The sequence below is a fragment of the Coccinella septempunctata genome, chromosome 9 (genome assembly GCF_907165205.1).
Source record: "Coccinella septempunctata chromosome 9, icCocSept1.1, whole genome shotgun sequence".
Lineage (NCBI taxonomy): Eukaryota > Metazoa > Arthropoda > Insecta > Coleoptera > Coccinellidae > Coccinella > Coccinella septempunctata.
In genome coordinates, this window is record NC_058197.1 from 14,394,928 (window position 1) to 14,415,346 (window position 20,419).

The following is a 20,419-nucleotide window of genomic DNA, read 5'->3' on the forward strand; positions in this document are numbered from 1 at the left end:
CATAAAGTTGAATTATTAGTGAACAGATATTTGTCTTAATTTCGCGAAGGTGGGTAGGTGAGGCGTGGATCGATGGGGGGCAGGGGGTGCGGATGGATTATGATTTTTTTTTTGATAATTGACGGATTGGGGGTTGGTTTCTCGGGGAACTCTGATCGGGTCGTTTTTACGACGAGGATCTATTTCAGTAATCATTTTCAATTTTTTTCAACTTTGTCATTTTGAAAGTTTTGTATAGGTGATTTTTGGTGAAACGCTTCATTTTGAGCAGTTCTACCTTCTGTTCAAAAAAAAGTTTCACTTTCAAATACACCCTTTATATTTTTATTATTGAAATGGAGTCATGGTCTCTAGTACGTAAATTTGAATGCAGAAGATTTCCTACGTTGTTTGTATACTTCATTCAAATTTATTTTAGCAGTTGGTTGGCCATGAAATAATTTTCTCAAGTTTTTGTAACTAGAACGAAGTTAGGTTGGCACTCATGAAATGTCGTTAATGTCATAACGCCGTTGCCACAACTAATATCAATTTTTATTACGAAAATTCCGAAAGTGATTGAAAAAAGAGACATGGTTTCAGGAAGTGCTATTTAGAATTTAGGTCCGCTCATTCAAATAGTTATACCTTGATATTCTAAAATCCACAATATGTCAGACGGTAGCGAATATATTCAATGTAAGAGAATTTATATAATGTTTCATCTGAATCTAAACGACTTATATTTCAGCTGGATATTTCCACAATCAGAAAGATTGTCAATCAAGAGAATGACAAAGAATTTCCTTCTATTGGGAGACTCAAAAAAGTGGTGGCATTTGAGAATTTTATGTTTGAGTGAATTAATGCGAAAAGTTTACTACAGGATTTTCGATAAATGTCATCGGAGAATAAGTTCTCTAAAATGGATTTTTCTATTTTCATTTGACTTGTCCTATACAATGTAAATGTCTTAAGGTACTAATAAATACCTAATTATTATTATTACATCAATGTATTAAGATGAATAGCCACAAATACACGAAAGTTGCCCTGTTACTTGTTTATTCATGTGAAATTTTTGTTCAAAGGTGAAGTTCATCTTAACTTGAAACTTCCTTCAATTCCTTTTACTTATATTGATGCAAGATGATTTTTGTTGAAGAATTTAACATTCTTGTAATTATCTGTTAATTCCTTCGGGAGATACCCATTCCCAATCACTGCATCATATGCATTTCATCTTCGGGTTAATATTTTTGAAATCTACAAATGATGTAAGCCAAAGAAGAACATTAACTCTCCTCAAGCTATTGCATATTATGATATTATACTGATCTCTTGTATTTTCCATGGAAATAACTCTATTTGGTATGCCTTCAATCAGTTTGTATAAACTTCAATTATGATCGTCACATATTTTCCGAATAGATTCGACATTATGATAAAATACGTAATAACCGAAACTTTTACGTAGAACGGGCAACATAGCGTTGATTTAAAATCCAAAAATGTTTTGACAAGCTTCATAACCTCAGATTTTCGTACTATACAGAGTGAAATGTGTCAAATTTCCATGGCCAACCGACTGTTAAAATAAAAGTGAATGAAGTATATGTATATGTATAACCTATCTATTATTAGTACACTGGTAAAGACAGATTCCTAGTACCTAAATTCCCAGTGATCTTGGTAGATTTTAAAATGCCAAAACTCCTCTTCTCACCCACCTAATTGGTCTCGGAACTGTCCCGCCATAAAAACAAACTAAATGAAATCGGAATCAGCATCCCCTCAATCCTTCATAACTAGGAACGGCTGCACCGGAGCAGTATATAAATGAGAAATTAGTCCACTTATTCCTCAGGTCCTTAACACACCTGAAATCTCCGCTCCATCCGCAAAATCTCGCGATATACGATTATAAAACTAGCGAAAGAGCAAGAGGTAACGTTCGTTACGACCATAGAGTGGATCCGAATGAATATTCAAACTGTGCAGGCGTCTTCTATGGGGACCGGGGGGGATGGGGCTGCGTTCCGGGGTAGGGTAATTAGGAACACATAGGTTATAATGGGGAATTATGCGACTACGGGAGGTGGCTTTAAGATTCGCCCGTAATTAGCATGAAAAAACAATAAAATTATTGCGGGATTATATTTTGGCACTGCCTGCTTGGTTCTGCAGATTTTGTATATCCTTGCCCGCCTACGATGTTAGGGCGGGAGGGGTGTTTTTAGTTCAACGTGTAGAACGGGATTTCGGAGCTGATGAAGTACGTTAATAAAATTCACTAAACGAACGAAACCTCTCACTTCTCCGCCAAGCATAGAACTATGTTAAAATATCGAAATTCTGCAATATCACACTACTTAAAAACACATTCTAACATAAACTGAAGGAGGTTTCAATAAAATTGCCAAATGAGCAGCAATTCCTCAATATAAAAAGTTTTCTCAAAGGCGCGTATTTGTTTGATAGAAGAAGCCCAACGATAATTGCCTCTACAAACTATTTAAGATGACACAGCTATCATTACTTAATGGATATCTGTCAAACTTTCATTCGTATCCATCCTAAATATGTTTTTACTATGCCTATTTAATTGTATCCATGTTTTTGGCAATTTTTTTGTGGAAAACCGAATATCTCCGAAAGTATAAGGAATAAAGATAATATAGTAAAAGACAGAAATACTCAGCTGGATATAAAGAAGCGAAAATAGAAAGGTGAGGCTTTTTCTTCAACAGAAGGTAGAGCTGGTCAAAATGAAGCGTTTCACCAAAATTCACATAAACAAAACTTTCAAAATGACAAAGTTGAAAAAAAATTGAAAATGAATACTGAAATAGATCCTAATACGACCCTAGACCGTTTGTTAGTCGACTTATCGCAAAGCAGTGGGAAAAAACTTATCTCCTGATTCGACCATGTGGTTTTGTTCACGATATTGGCTCGTTTGATATTCACGTGGTAATGAAAATGGAAACTTAGGATTACCGAATTGTTCTCATTATTTTTCAGTAACTTACACGATTTTATGAATTGGCTCATTCCGATACCAACTGACAGATGAGGATTAGGACACAAGTGTAAAAAATAGAATAATACTTCAAAATCTCACCAATAAAATTCGTCCAAATTATTCACGAATTTTTCCATAGTGGGCATCACAATCTTCTTGTTCGAACATTCCAACAATCGTCGTAAAAATGGGATGAAATGGGGAAACATCATAGCTTTTTTTCAACATAACTAACATAGGCACTTTCAAAAAACTGCCTCGATTTTCTACATTTTTTTCTCACCCTAAATTGCAAGATACAACAATTATGATTCTCTCAAAGGGACCTGATGCATCTAATCCGATGAACTTGGTATTGAACCATTCATTGTCCAGCCACATAATTATGTTTTGTTTCGTCTTTGCGATGCCGGAGTCACCTTCCACAGTCCCCCGTACTTGAAATTCAATGAAATTTTCTCGAACTTCTAGGGGTTGTATCTTAGCCATCTTGGATATGTTATATAGAAAATTTTTGGTTAAACAACTAATTTTGAGTTCTACCTTCTGTTGAAAAAAAGCCTCATCTTTGAAAACACCCTGTATACAGATGATATTGAGACGCATAACTTCCGCCTATAAGAATATTGTTATTCAATTTGCCCAAAAACAATCCATAAACTACCCAGAGGCAGAGTACAGATGCCTGAAAATCTTCAATGAACTGCCTAAGGATATACAAAAAATAGACACACTGCAACTTCTCAAGAAAGTAGGTGGAAAATGCATTTTGTTGACACTATTTCACTCATCTTCTTGTTTAACTCGAATTCTTTTAAAATAAAGATCTTATTTAACGTTTTCAACCTTTAGTCAAAGAAGATAACAAACTTTAACTCTTCTCAAGCAATTGCATTTTATATGTCAATAAAGTAATTTTCTTCCACGGCAGGAATGAATAATTTAAAAACAGATCTACTGTCCTTTCCATGCAGATAACTAGATTTGGAATGCCTTCAATCAGTTTGTATCATCTTCAATTATATTTATCACAGATTTTCGAATTCATTTACTTTCTGACGTAAAATCACAAAGCAAGAACTACTTAATTACTGAGACTTTTAGTTGGAAGGACAACAAGGCGCTGATTTAAAACCAAAAAATTTTTTGACAAGCGTTATAACCTCACATTTTCCTACCACACAGGTGGAATGTGTAAACTTTTCATGGCCAACCGAGTGCTTCTATAAAAATGAATAAAATATACCAACCCCGATGAGTAGAGATGAGATCATCCGACGTCCAAGCCACCCATCTCTATCCCCATCCCCCGAACCCCAAAAACGAGCAACGAAACGGCCGTCTCCGATTAGGAGGCGGCGAGATAACGTATAAAATTATTAAAAGTGCCCCAACCCTTCGTTCTACACCCATAATTCTTTCGTTCCTGTCGAACAGCAGCCCCAACCCTTTGTGTCCGGCCCCGCCGCCCCCCTCCCCCACCCCCTTGCGGTTGCATATCGCGAATTTTAAAATACTTCTCGACCGCCGCCGCCGGCCCCGCTGCAGATTTGACCCGGAGCGAAGGGGGTGGGTATTCTTCGATTCGGGTTTCCGTTTGAACTCGCCGACAGCGGGTCGCGGGGCGGGGGTGGGGGACCGGACGGTCAAAGGTAGAACAATGGACGCGCAATCATTAATGTATATGCTTGGAATGAATAATTGCCAGGGTGGGGGCGAGCCACACTCGTCAAACGTGGGGGATGGGGTCGTGAACTCATTTGTTGTATTTTCTTCGTTCCAGTGGAGTTATCCAGCTTCCCGGTGGATGCTGGGTTATTATTCAATTGAGAAAAGGTACCAGACAACACTTTGATGAATTATCGGTTGATCTGTACAAGAACAGTGCAGATAAACTACCCTTAACTAGCCTTGGTTGTACACAACATCTCGCTGAAGAACAACCACAAGAAATAGAGGGGGTGCATAGGTTCTAGGGTGCAAGTAAGTCACTGGGTTTCAGAAAACTCTGCTTTCCATACTCAAGCATAATTCCAGAAAAGAAACTCCTGTATGAACCCTCATCCAGAAGAATTGAATCAGATTGAAACTGATCCTAGGAGGAGCAGGTCTTCTTCTAAAACCGAAAAGGGCATTGAAGGGACAGATTCTTGTTAATAAACTGTTGAAGATTGTCAGGACCAAAGGAAAGGGGTTATGCCACCAACGGTATAAATCATTACACTTGAAGATAATGTTGTAGGCTGTTTCTTCCTCTTCATTGAACATCCTGCATGATGGTTCACCTTGAAAGATACTCTGGATTACCTTTAACGTCCAGTTGTTGTCTCCTCAGCTTTAGAAGGTTTTTAAATTCTTTTTTAGTAGTGTCTTACTCTGTTTCGAACCTGAGGAATGATTCCAAGAATATTTTTGATGTTGTTTTACAGTTCACCCTACATTTGACTAGAAGATGATGTGGTAGGCTGTTTCTTCTACTTAATTGAACATTCTGCATGATGGTTCACCCTCGAAGATACTCAAGATTACCTTCACCGTCCAGTTGGTGTCTCTTCAGCTTTAGAAGGTTTTTAAATTCTTTTTTAGTAGTGTCTTACTCTGTTTCGAACCTGAGGTATGATTCCAAGAATATTTTTGATGTTGTTTTACAGTTCACCCTACACTTGACTAGAAGATGATGTGGTAGGCTGTTTCTTCTACTTAATTGAACATTCTGCATGATGGTTCACCCTCAAAGATACTCAAGATTACCAGTTGGTGTCTCCCCAGCTTAAGAACGTTTTTAAATTCTTTTTTAGTAGTGTCTTACTCCGTTTCAAACCTGAGATATGATTCCAAGAATATTTTTGATTTTGTTTTATAGTTCACCCTACTCTCGACTAGAAGATGATGTGGTAGGCTGTTTCTTCTACTTAATCAAACATTCTGCATGATGGTTCACCCTCAATGATACTCAAGATTACCTTTACCGTCCAGTTAGTTGGTGTCTCCTCGTCTTTAGAAGGTTTTTAAATTTATTTTTAGTAGTGTCTTACTCTGTCTCAAACCTGAGGTATGATTCCAAGAATATTTTTGATGTTGTTTTACAGTCCCCCCTACTACCTGACTAGAAGATGATGTGGTAGTCTGTTTCTTCCTCTTTATCGAACATTCTGCATGATAATTTACAATTAAAGATATTCACAGGTTACCATTTGGTGTCTCCTCAGCTTAAGAAGGTTTTTAGATTTTTTTTTAGTAGTGTCTTAATCTGTCTCAATCCTGAGGTATGATTCCAAAAATAATTTCGATGTATTTTTACAGTCCACCGTACTACTTGATCAAAAAATAAAATAGAATCTTATTCCTAGTAGATGAAGGGTGACTGATGAGTTTGTTTTAATGGGGTAAAAGCTTCACACAAATAATTCAATTATGGGTGGAAAAAGATTCATGAGCTAAGACTAACTAAGTCTTCCTATGTGGTATTTCTTTCAGACACAGAAAAAAAACTCATTTTGCCCAGATTGAAGTCAGGCATGGTATATTACTCAGAAAAGAGCTATTCATCCCTTGAAATCTACCCTAAGTGATTCCGAATTATCGTAAATTCAGTAAACCTCGACCCACTTCAAGATGTTAGTGTGATTTTGTTGGATTGTAGCACCCTTAATGTTGATAACATGAGCTCACTAATTAGATAGATGAAGTGTTTTTTCAAAATAGAGATCTGTCTTTACGTAAATACATCATTGTTTTCTGAGAGTCGAGCAGTGTCTTTCGAGTCCAGTACCTGGATGGGTGCCCTGGATATCAATTCAACCAAGAGTACGAAAGCTCTTGACTCTGTGACAGTGCTTATTCCATATTAAATGTATATTTTATCATAAAACTATGAGAGAATTGTATCTGTTAGTTTGATTGGGTATCATCCGAACGCTACTGAAAATTCATTTGGTTGTAAGTTGTTAATTTGCTTCTTCATACTTTCATTTTTCATCCACAGAACTCGTAAAATTAGTCGGTGTTAAATTCACGATCAGAAATATGCGCGGACAGATACAGTGATTTGTAATTTTCGAAACGACAGTCAGCCATGAAATATTTTTGACACTTCGCGAAATAGCTAGTTTTTGCTGATTATTTATTCGTTTTAAACTGTTACATTTATTTCTAAATATTAAATCGTCTTCACATAGTGCAGTTCGTGTATAAAAAATCGCAGATAACGAATATGTTAGTTACTGATGATTCATACGTCAGGTGAGTTTTATCGAATTCGATTTTGGTTAGAGATCTATATGTTGTTCCAACTGGAAGAATTTGTAGTCATTCTATTGACGTGGCTCATTTGTGTGTTTTTCCGTTCAAATACGGACAATTCTTCATGTCCAAGAGAAATTTAGATAACTTTTTTCCCAAGCTAATTGAAAGAGAAAATATCTCAGTAGGTTCATAGAATAAGTGATTGAACAAAAATATTAATAATTTATTATTGAACATTCTGCATGATGGTTCACCCTCAAAGATATTCAAGATTACCTTTACCGTCCAGTTGGTGTCTCCCCAGCTTTAGAAGGTTTTAAGATTCTTTTTCAGTATTGTCTTACTGTGTCTCAAACCTGAGGTATGATTCCGAAAATAATTTTGATGTTGTTTTACAGTCCACCCTACCACTTGACCAAAAAAATACATTCTTATTCCTTAGTAGTTGAAAGGTGACTGATGAGTTTTTTTTAATTGGGAACAGCAAAACCTTATCAAATTTTCTTGTGAACCTATCATTACTTTTCTATGACCCAGCACTCTCAAAAGCTTCATACAAATAATTCAATTATGGGTGTAAGTTGTTAATTTGCTTCTTCATACTTTCATTTTCATCCACAGAATTCGTAAAATCAGTCGGTGTTAAATTCACGATCAGAAATATGCGCGGACAGATACAATGATTTTCAATTTTCTAAACGACAGTCAGCCATGAGATATTTTTGACACTTCGCGAAATAGCTAGTTTTTGCTGATTATTTATTCGTTTTAAACAGTAACATTAATTTTCAGATATTAAATCGTATCCACATAGTGCAGTTCGTGTATATAAAATCGCGGATAAGGAATATGTTAGTTACTGAATCATGGCACATACGCCAGGTGAGTTTAAAAAGAATTCGATTTGTGTTAGACATCTATAGGTATTATATGTTGTATTCAACTGGAAGAATTTTATAGACGTGGCTCATTGGGTGTTTTTCTGTACAGCGAAAAACAATAAATTCTTCATTTTCAAGAGAAATTTAGATAACTTTTTTCCCAAGTTAATTGAAAGAGAAAATATCACAGTAGGGCCATAGAATAAGTGATTGAACAAAAATTTATCCAAAGAGTTTTGGATCCGTCAGATAGCATTTGAAAAAACATTCAGGGAACTTTTTATAATGGAAAATATGAGTATAGGCTTGGGAGCATGAAGTTGATATTATACAGAGTGTCTAAAAACGCATCAAATTCATGTTTTCGATATTGAAAATTTGTAGGAGAAAATTCGAACAGGTCAATTTTTATTTCTATGAAAAATTGAATGACAACTTTAACTTTTTGTGTCAGGAATGGATAGAATTTTTCAATATGGAAGTGACCAAACCCATTGAATTCGAATTTTTACTTTTACATGTAACGTGCGTTCAAATAAATTCCAAGTAGGTAATAGACTTTCGAAGGTTGATGTTCTGTGATTGAACCTAAGGTGATTTCTGGTCAATAAATAATATAGGCCTTTTATATGAACTTTTTTTTGGGCAGCCTTCCCTTATACAGTGTGAGTCTTTGACTGCTGCATATATTTTTAGAAGATTTCTGGGATCAAAAAAACCACTGAGGTTTCAAGCCATACAAATTTGAGGGGTGGCTTTTTCTCTTTGCAATTTTAGGGAAACACAACCAATTTTTTTTTGGATTGTATTCTTTTTTTGGATTCTACGAAAAGAAATTCAAATTGTATTTTGGGTGTCAACCTTAGGGAGCTATATCCAAGCAGGGACTGCTAAAAAAAGTTATATGAAAGACCCAAACTTTGTTTTGACAAGAAATCCGACCTCAAATTATTTCCCAACCATTCATTTTCACACTGTACATACATTTCAAAAGGAAGCTGGGCCTTTCCTTATGAATTTAATATAGTCATTTTTTGACGAGCAGTTTTTTTTTTGGTGTAGCAGGGGGAAAATCTGCAAAACAGACGAACACACCCTCTGCTGAGGGGGAACAGTGTGAGGATTTTCACTCTCTGAGCTCGAGACCCACTAAAAACCCTTAACTGCTTCTTCATAGGTTCCGGGCATTTTGCCTATTAACCAGTTGACTCTTATGGTTTCTGGACTCTCACACGATCATAGTCGTGTTGATAGTTGTATGCTGCCTATAGCTTTTATAGGTTAAGCTCTTCTTTGGTTACATTTATATCCTTAACTGATCTCTCGGTCTTCGGTGGTAGGTTCTTGACCCTCTAGCTTCTTCCGTTGGATCGTAGTCGACTAATCTTCGTAGTTCCTCATTTGGATGTTGTTTGGCTTTGTCGAATATCCTTTCCGCCTTTCTCTTCATAAATTCTGTAACTGGTTCCCAATCCAAGTCCTTGTAGATTTGTTTGTTCCTAACAAACCAGGGTACGTCCATCGCCATTCTAAGGAGTTTATTCTCAGTGGCCTGTATTCTCTTGATGTGGGTCTTGGCTGCGAAGCCCCATGCCGCCGATCCATATGTGAGTTGTGGTCGCGCAATAGTTTTATTATTCATATGACTTCTTCTGCCTATGAGTGGATAAAGTTTACTCATTGCGGCTTTTGTTTTATCAACAGCACATTTGATGTGGTTTTTCCATGTAAGTCCTCTGTCAAGCGTCACTCCTAGGTATGTTGCTTCATTTTTCCATTCAACCTCTTCTCCATCAACTTCAAGGTTTTCTTCCATCCTCAATCTTCTCTTTTGCAGTAATATTGCTTGAGTCTTTCTTCCATTGATTTGGATTTTCCATTTGATGCACCATTTGAGTAATTCATCTATGGCTTCCTGCAGTCTCCGGTGTATGATCTCTGGGCGTCGATGTCTGAACGCTATATATACGTCATCTGCGTACAAGGTGAGCATATTTCTAGCATTCTTCGGGATATCATAAACGTATATTACGTGAAGCAGAGGTCCAAGTACCGATCCTTGAGGCACTCCCGCTTTCAATTGTCTGGTTTGAGAGAATGCTCCATCTATCTTCACATAAACGTTTCTATTCCTCAGATAGTTCCTTATAATCTTGCATAGCTTGGTCGAATATCCTGCTTTTTTCATCTTGTAGATTAGGCCTTCGTGCCATACTCTATCAAAAGCTCTCTCGATATTCATCAGAACTAATCCTGTGGCCTGTTTGGTCTGCATTCCTTCGGTTACGTATTCTATGAGCCGTAGTAATTGGAGCAGTTTCCTACAACGAATAGGTTTTTTAGAATCGAATAACTATCCACAGATTACACCAATCTTCAGGCGACACCGACAAAACTGAAAAGAAATCTGCACGCCGCCATAAACCGCTTTACGACCGCCACCTACGAACGGCGGTCAGTTTGCCGACCGCAAAGGGCCAACTTAAAGACGTCCGACGCCCCATAAGCGCGACGCTCAGATGCGGAGAGACTGGGGGGACTCCCAGGGCTAGTAAAATTTCGCACTAAAACACCTAAAGGATACATTTGATTCCGGGGCGTTGTAAAAACTTGGCGGTAATGAAAAAGACCCCGGCTCCATGTCCTTCCTTCGCGGTAGGGGACGGTTGAGTAGTCCTCGGAGATGCGCGGGGTGGTCTTAATGAAACCGAACAATTCGGACGGCAAAAATGGTTTCGGGAGTGGTGAAATGTGTTGGGGCACCTTCTCCGTGCCGGATCGTAAAATTTGACTCTTCAGTATACGCTAAACAGTAAAATCTTGACATTGTAAGCGACTGGTAAGGTGAGGAAGTCAACGCCGACATGGCTATGATAAATAATAAACTAGAAATTGGACTAGAAACGATCTAAACTCGTTGTTAACCATGGAGAACGCGCGGCCATCGGAAGAGAGTAGCGATAGACCAGTTTCACTCTTATTAGAACTCATCAGCACCGCTGACCATGAGCTGGAAAGCTCGGGTGGTTGGACGCCAGGTATGGCATCGATTTGTTCATTAGTACTTCGATGGGAGTGTTGGTTTCAATATAAACGCCCGTTGCTGTATTGGTCGTCATTCTTGTTTGAGTTATGCGGTACTGAAGAGCTCTAATAAGACGAAACCGGTCTATCGCTCCTATCCTTCGAAGGCTAACTCTGAGTTTAGATCGTTGCTATTCTAATTTCATTTCAACCGATGATTTCTTTCGTCTGTTTGAAAAATGATGCATCTCTTGCCTAATCGTCTACCCCTACCTCTTATTGTCGGTTCATGATAGGTTCTTAAGAACTAAGACCTCATAAAGGAACAAATCTAATCGGCAAATGACAATCAAGTGAACGACATCTGTCAATGAAATTATTCTGCTGGGTCTAAGCAGCGTAACTAAGGACTTAAACCTAAGAAACGAAGCAATCTAATTGATAAAAGTCGATCGTGCTAACGAAATCTGCCAAAGATATTGTTCTGGTAGGTTTTTGAAATATAACTACGGACTAAGACCTACGAAACGAGCCAATCTAATAATGGGGTTCCTAAGATCTAAGACTCAAAAAAAACCAATGAAATCGGCAGACGGCCATCCGCCAAAAGTATTATTCTGGTACGTTTATGCAGGGTTACTAAGAACCTAAGACTCAAGAAACGAACCCATCTAATGATGGGTTTAAGCAGAGTTCCTGAAAAGTGAGACTCACGAAGGGAACAGCGGTTTCGTGAAAGTCATCGGCGATCGAGCGAACTCCATCCACCAAGAACATTGTTCTGGTAGGTTTATGAAAGAACTATGACCTAAGAAACGAACCAATCTGATAACGGGTTTACGTAGAGTTTCCCAGACCCGAGACTTGATAAAGAAACCAATATAATCGGCAGACGGCCATCCAACAACGGAATTATTCTGGTACGTTCACGCAACGTTACTAAGAACTAAGACCTAAGAAATGAATCAATCTGATGATAGGTTTACGCAGATAGCCATCCGCTAACGGAATTTTTATGGAACGTTTACGCAACGTTACTAAGAATTAAGACCTAAGAGATTTTTGATGGGTTCACGTAGAGCTCTTAAGAAATAAGACTTAAGAAAGGAAAGGCGGTTATGTGAACGTCATTTGCCATTGAGATTGTTCTTGTAGGTTTAATGTGGAGTGTTGACGTCTTAGACTAACTTTAATATTTCCATTAAACTTGTAGGTTCATACAGCGTAACTAAGAACTAAGACCTAAAAAACGAACCAATGTATTAATAGGCTAACGCAGAGTTTCCTAAGACCTAAGAAAGGAAGAATCTCATATACAGATGGCGTTCTTTTAGGAACTCCACCATTAGATTGGTTTCTTAGGTCTTAGTTGAGCTGCATAAATCTCATTGGCGAATGGCGATCACGTGAACTCTAGCTGATTAGAATAGTTTCTTCTATAGGTCTTTGTTCTTGGGAAATCTGACACCTTAATCGGCAGATGACAATCACATGAACGCCATCTGCCAATGAGATGTTTTCATTCTTAGGCTCTAGTCTTTAGGAACTCTTGGGTGAACAAGCATTCCTTTCTTAGGTCTTAGTTCTTAGGTACTCTGCGTGAACCCACCAATACTTCTTTCACTCGACGTTGTCTCCTTATTTTCCGGGTATACCTACCTTTTTACTCGTGGATTTGAAGGAATGTTTTTTTTTTTGACCAATCGAATAGCTTAAAGACTCCAACGGCAAAACCCCGAAGCTCCATCAAGGTGTCCTCTTCCATAACTAATCGAGAAAATCCTTCATTCCCCGAACGCCCCACCCTTAAATTATATCCGGAATAAATGGGATAAGTTCGGGCATTCCGGCTCGGCAAAGAAGAACTCCGCACCTCTAATTCAGCGATCTAATACGACGCTAGCGACATCTGTGCATCTTAATTCGGAAAGAAACATTAACGGCCCATACAGTCGGGCAAGGAAGATATTGTTCTACGGTGTGGCGATGATTCGGCTGATATATATCCGGTGGCAATTTAAAGTTGTTGCAATTCGACGTTATTTACGAGGGAGATGTTTCATTTGCGAACGTTCGCTTGGGATATTATTATTTTTCATATTTATTTGGGGGCTATGAAGAGATAGATCTCACGATGGTCCTGTAGGACTTCAATTGGCGGATATTACCCTTCCAGGGGTAGCAAGCCTTGAACGAGTTTTGCCAGCAAGTTGAGCAATATTTACTAGGGCTAACCTGGACACGGAAATACACAACCGTATCAATTCGGCATCACGGGCATTCTGGAAGCTAAAGGACAGAGTGTTTCCAAATCACGACCTCAATCTGAAGACCAAGATAGCTGTTTACGAAGCAGTGGTCCTTCCAACGCTTCTTTACGGAAGCGAAAGCTGGACGCCTTACAGGAGACATATTAAACAGCTAGAACAAAAGCAACAACGCCATCTCAGACAAATAATGCACATCAGATGGTTTCACAAAGTTTCAAATGCTGAAGGATTTCTGTCTTCGAGTGGAGGTAGAGCAAAGGTTGGCCACACCATAAGCCCATGGAGACAGTGTTCAAGGGACGATCTATGGATTGATAGGAGAATCTCTCAGTTGGAACGATATCGTCTGGTTATTGAAGTTTTTGTAGGAAAAAGACTGCCCTACACCAGTAACACATCAGTGTCTTCCGTCATCTTTTCTTCCTTGAATAGGGTTTCTCGTGGATCCTACGGATATGGAACGTCGATTTCTCCATTATCTCAGCAACCAGAGCCAGTGGTCCCCTTTCATATCCCACCACTCCCAAGGGACCTGAAATTAAAACTTCCGAATATTTCGGACATATTTTTCGCATCTTTTCATTAGGACGTCTCTGGCGGGGTACGGTTTCCTCCGTCTCCTCTCCTGACGATGGCCATATCTCTGGGGTGATGTTAGCGGGTACGATACGACGCAACTTCAACCCTTTCAGCAGTTGACAACCTTTCCGTTCACGCGGAGAGAGAGAGGGGGAGAGAAAATGTCGCATTTATGAATTCTTGAGGTGCATTAGCATTCCGGGCCTGCGAGGATTGTGAAAAACCGAAATTTTATGGTAATATTTATTGTTCTCGTTCTCCTGATGTGCTCAGTTCGTTCGCATTCGATTCGATAGAATTTTTTTCAAGACAATTTTCGAGCCTTTGTTACAGTGTGGTGTTTCTGCTGAGATAAGTTGAAGAGAAAACATAAATTGATTAAAAAGCCTTGACTTTTGACTAGCAATTCATGTTGTGGATTGCAGATTGTTACACTGCGATTCTTAGTTCAATTTTGCTTTCATTAAGGCTGCTCTAGCACCTACACCATCTACAGCTCGCTCCTCAAAAGCATAGTTTCGATGGACTCCATATCTGGGCTTGTACAAAGATAGATTTAACATATTTCTGCTTTCCTATAAGGAATTCTGAATGGGAATTCAGCATATTTCCATTGGAATCCTTTCAGACCTCTCCCAACTAGCAAAATAGTCCTATATCTTTTTTCTTATACGACAATTTGGCCTTGTAGTTGTTGTAATATTATCCCACGAATACTTTTTTGTCATGTAAATATTCTGATAGGGACCATTTTGTTGTGTTGAACTAAAAAGTTCTATAAATTATCGTGTAAATATGCTCACAACAATATTATAGGACATTTATACAATTATTTCGTAGGATGTTGTATAAACGTTTACAGGACAATTTTTATACCACATTTTCATCCATGAGATGTAGTTGTCGATTAATTGTCGTAATGATGTATGTTGAAACAGTTATATGTCTCCTATAGGAATGTCCTGTACGTGTATGTTGGGAATCCTTTTCACGACTTATTCTGAATATGAAATATAACTATCGTAAAAGGCCTGCATGGTAGGTCAACTAAAGGACCCTTACAAAATCATAATAAAACAAAAGATTCATATTCAACAAAGCTATACAACCAACTTGGATGCAGAGGTATTATTCGTCAATATAGGTCTGATCTAATGCGTTCTTGGAAAAAAGTAAAACATAGTGGAGCTTTCAGGCGAGTGTTATGAGAAAATACTGCGTGCAGTAGAAGAAACTCATTTCGAAAGTGAAGCACACAATTTACTCAGGTATAAACACATAGAATTAAGTGAGGTTATATGATTTGTCCCCTAAGAGTTCTCTTCGCGACTAAATGTGATCAACTTGTCGCAAAGAGGTTATAATAAACTGTCGATGCGACCATGCCGGTTCTATATTGTGTTGCGAATGTTGCATAATAAAACAAATTTGTTGTATTAATGTGGAATGAAGGTAACTAAGAATCATGTAAAAAACAAACAGATAAGTTGTTACAGTAATGTATTCAAAAAATTTTGGTGAAATATAGGTATGCCTAATACTATATTTTTTAAATTATTATGAAATATGTATTATGAAGGTACCATAAGTTCTCAAAATATTGAGCCAATGTCTGCTCAATATTCTGATCACAAGATTGGAAGTTGTGAGAACAGATCCTGAGAATTTTTTTCAGTTTTTGGCAATTTCTGGCTACGTTTCAACTATGAACGTGAAATTCAACGCACATACCTAATTATTGTAGGTACCTATATTCAAAATTATGAATCATGTGAAAGTGCATATTATTGCAATTGAAAAAAATGAGTATATGCCCTCTCTCACGAACGATCATTAAACTAGATGTGATAGCCTATTGACTCATTGGTTTCATGCTGCTTTATTTTGCGAAAGATATTCATTTATTTTCACTACACATCTTTTTGATAACTTTATATTTATAACAGAATTATATCCTCGAATACGGGCCTGTTATTCTATGCAGCAATAAATAACAAAGGTTGGATAAGTATTCGATTGATGTACCTTACAGAATCAATATGTTCTATAAAAGTTCCATTTGTCATAAGAAAATTATATTGAAAAGACGCCATCTTAAAAACTAGAAGGATACGTAGCATCAATCGCCATATTGTAAAAAACAAATCAAATGTATGAAAAACTATAATTTTGGGTCTCCTATGTGGATGGAATTATTTTTCTTTATAGCATTGATGAAAAATTGAGTAATAGGGCACACTGAATGGGGCAAGAACAAAAATCAACAGAAATTTTTTTTTTCGAATGAATTTTTTTTCTCTTAATATTATTTATTTCTGAAGCGCATGAAAATTTAGTATCATATATGACATCTATTTCACAGTAAAATTAATTTGCCATGTGAAATACCCTCTGAATTTCGCGACATTACATTTTATCATCAATGTATTCGCTGTAACAAAGATTCATCACTTGAAAATGGAAATATATTTATCGATGTGGAAGAATGATTAGTTTGTCTACTAGTGGGGCACATTTAAACGATCGTATAGTTTTATAAATATTATCAGAATCACAAAATAGTCTCATACCTGAACGAAATATAATTAGGAATGAAAGGTCGTATAGGGGAACATTAACGGTTCTGAAAGTTCTATTAAATGTCGTATTACAGTTCGCTGAATGTTTATTCGACAATCCTGTAACAGTTCTAAAGTGCTCTACCAAACTAATCAAAATAACTTAATTGTCGTATAAATCTTGCCCATTTTGGTTGAATATGTGTTGTATATACGAAATGAAAAAGTTTATAGGACTTTGTCTTGTCGTGTAAAAAAGGACTGAGAACGTTTACAGAATTTTTACAAGACATGAAATTGCTAGCTGGGCTTAGTTTCAAAGTTCAGGAGGAACCGAACTTCTTGGAATGTTCCAAGCCTGGAAGGTTCCATCAGTTTTTTTCCTTTTGGATGTACGGGTTAATTCTTTGTCTGCCTCTTGCATGAGAAGAAATAAATCAATTCCTTGCAGGTGCACTTTTCTGAGCTACTGCATTTGTGATAGAACTCGATCAATTGCTTTAAAGGAGATCAGCAAACCTAATGAAAGGTTTATTCATCTACCATTGCAACAATAGTCGAAAACCTTTTTGAGATTGCAGATCTTGAAATGGAAATGAACACTGTGGAAGATAACCACTCATAAGATTCGTAGAATTTTGTTCTTCCAAATGAAAAGGCCATATTATGTAGTCTGATGTCTCGAAACTGTTAGGTTTAGTTGCCAAAGCAGAATATAAAGAGATTGGTCGTACTCTTTGCAAATACATGCTTCAGCTATTTATTGACTAAGGACTTCTACGACTGATGATGGTGAAGGAATGAAGATCAATCTTCTCCAGAGATGAACCTAGGTAATAGAGAACTGAAAATTTTCTACCAAAGTTAGATGAGTCAAGATGGAAAATTTGAGTTTTGCCAACGTAATGGCTCAAAGCAAGGCAGTGTCTTCAAGACCTGCCCCGATGATGAAGACGATATGAGGAAAGACATAAAAGTGAGAATTATCCGGGCCATATTAGCATCCCGGCTAATTCAAACGTCAAAACTGCGTACTTCCATTAGTGGCGAGTGGAAAATGAGAGTCGAAGCGTAACTTTGAATGTCGTCCTCAGAAACGGGAAGAAACTCGGCGTATTTTTCACACCGAACGGTTATTAAGACAGACATAATTTTACACATCACGAATAATTCGAATGCCAGATTCACATTTGTCGAGACGATGATAATTTTTCATTCTGCGAAGAATATGTTCGGAGCTGCGAGGAGGAAAACCATTCAATTAGCCTCTGGATGCTGAGTGGTCTCCCTGCAGTCAGCAAGAGGCAGAATAATTTGATATCGGTGAATCGAACAAGGAGAAAATTATAATGCTCACGCAGTTTATGTTTGGAGACTTATAGATAGATATATAGCTTGTTAGCAATCTTTCTTGCGGTCGTCACGTGGTCTAAACTCTGGATCAGAACGATATTCACTTACCTACAATATACCAGCTCTTTGTTGTTGTTGTAAGAGCCGTAGGGTGGACATCTGGTGGGAAGCTGGAAAACTAGGACGCCATTTGGACCTGCCACCACCAGTAAGGAACCATTTTCGTTGGCGATGATTTTTTCTGGCGAGAATATGGGTGGTGAGAGCGGTAGGAGTTTCTGTAAGAAGAGAATTAATTATATTGGGAATAGTTCACTGGTTTTGAGTATCGTATTCAGAAATAGAAGGGAAAAAATTAGCTTAGACACACACAGTTCTACTTTCATAGCTTTCAGTAACTTTAGTTTCAAGTATTGTTTGTGTTGGCCAGTAATGGTGAGGCCTTGCGTCACCAGGTTATTTGGAGTTTTATCCCTCACTCCACAGAAACTGCACTTGTCAGTTTCTGCTTGACCCCTTCTCATTAGATGCATCCTGAGACGGCAGTGTCCTGTGAGGTAGTCAGAGAGGAAGTCAGCATATTTTCACTGAGATACAACAGTGATGCCAAGACCTTAGAGCTCTGTGCTCTGATAGTAGCTCGACATATCTGTTATTCGTTTTTATCAACAGTTATTTAAATTTTTCTTCTTCAAAGTCGCTCAGGTAGGATCCTAATCAGCATGAGCACCTGGTGCTTGTCTTTGATAACAACCTGACATTACCTGTCGTGTTTTTGGTATCTGGTTATCTGGAGTTTCATCCCTCACGCCACAGAATCTGCACTTGTCAGTTTCTGCTTGACCTCATTAGATGCATCCTGAGACGGCAGTGTCCTGTGAGGTAGTCAGAGAGGAAGTCAGCATATTTTCACTGAGATACAACATGACCTTAGAGATCTGTGCTCGGTTAGTAGCTCGACATATCTGTTATTCGTTTTTATCAACAGTTATTTAAATTTTTCTTCTTCAAAGTCGCTCAGGTAGGATCCTAATCATCGTGAGCATCTGGTGCTTGTCTTTGATAACAATCTGACATTCCCTGTCGTGTTTTTTAACCATCTTGGTATGTTATTTTGTGTTGGTGGTGGGGTCCCTTTCCCAGTCTTCCACGAAGTTAACACGTTGTATGTCTTTACCTTATGGGCAAACGTTTTTCAAAAAACAGAAAGTATCTGTGGTGACAAAATCAATTAGACATCGAGTTTGTCACCCTATGACTCAGAAGAAAGATATCTGCATTTTGTAACAATGATATTCAAAGACCTGATCTTAAACGTTGTTTAAGTCTCGAAAGATATGGTCTAAAACCATCGGAGAATAACTTAACCCTTCTGGTAGAAAAAGGAACCTTGTCTGGAGCAGGTCTATGAACCCATTGGGCAGGTACAACAAGCTAGAATCACCAATCCAATTAATCCTCATTTTTCCAACCTTCTGATCCCATTTCACAGAGCTGTGATGATGTTAACGACTTCTTCCTTTGGTAGCGCTAACAATTCGATGTTTGTTAGTACCGATGACTGAATAACATCACTTAGAAACACCTGCATCTACAGATTCTGCTTCATGAACGGCAGTAGATGCTGATAAGTTGGTTTAGCGTCATCACTTTGTTTTGTACCGATGAAGGAGTTGTGTTGATATGAAAAAAGAGGTAATCATGGTCATCTCCTGTTATTTTTCTGTGGAGATTCAAATAGTTTCTTGTTAATAATGTTTCAATGAACAATTTAGATGAAAAACGAAAGAATAAAACGTTTGATTACACGATATCGATATCTTGGGTCGCACAGCTTCTTGTATAAGCTCCTCTGGGGTTTCCTGGTGCAATAAAGACATATCACAGGCAAAGATACCAATGAAAAATCTTCCTTATTAGCCGCATTATCCCCCGGTCCCATTACCTCGGAAAATATCGGGGAAATTATTCAAATTTCCCCGGTAAGGAAGCCTTCGGCCGGCCATAACCGCGAAAAAATTGATAAACGTCTGGAATTAACCGCCCGAGGAGAAATTAAGGCAAATCCCGATATTGATGGCCGAACAACCTCCGTGGCCGCCCCCGCCCCCTCTCACCCCTAATCCCATTTATTGCCTAATTCGAATCGCGGGTGGGAAAGTTGCGTTTATAAATTATCGAAATTATTGCATTAAAAAATCCATCTAAGAAGTCAAAGAGACCATTTTCTCGGAAACGTTTTTTTTTTTAATGTTAACCGATAGCTATTTCCCCGAGCTTCGGGCGTTTCTGCGGAGAGTGGATCTCGTAAAAATGGGTTCGAGACCCGATGGAGTCTTTCTTAAGGTGTTCTTGGGGTTGAGGGAGAAATGAATCCCGAAAAATTCGTTCAATTAGACGATATTCGATGGAATATTCAGGTTCGGTGATTCCGAAGAGATTTTAAAATTTTTTGTGGGTACTAAGACAGTTTTTCATGAATATCTTGGCAGGGAACTTCATATT

General features: G+C 38.0%; 1 protein-coding gene across 2 annotated transcripts in view; it reads right to left on the bottom strand.

Moving 5' to 3' along the window:
- Positions 1–20,419, bottom strand: part of LOC123320528 (nuclear pore complex protein Nup88) — a 146,121-nt gene that overhangs the window by 25,375 nt on the left and 100,327 nt on the right. For both annotated transcript variants that reach the window (XM_044907876.1, XM_044907875.1), the window contains exon 2: positions 18,023–18,192. In XM_044907876.1, the coding sequence (XP_044763811.1) occupies positions 18,023–18,192 (170 nt within the window). The remainder of the gene's footprint in view (positions 1–18,022; positions 18,193–20,419) is intronic.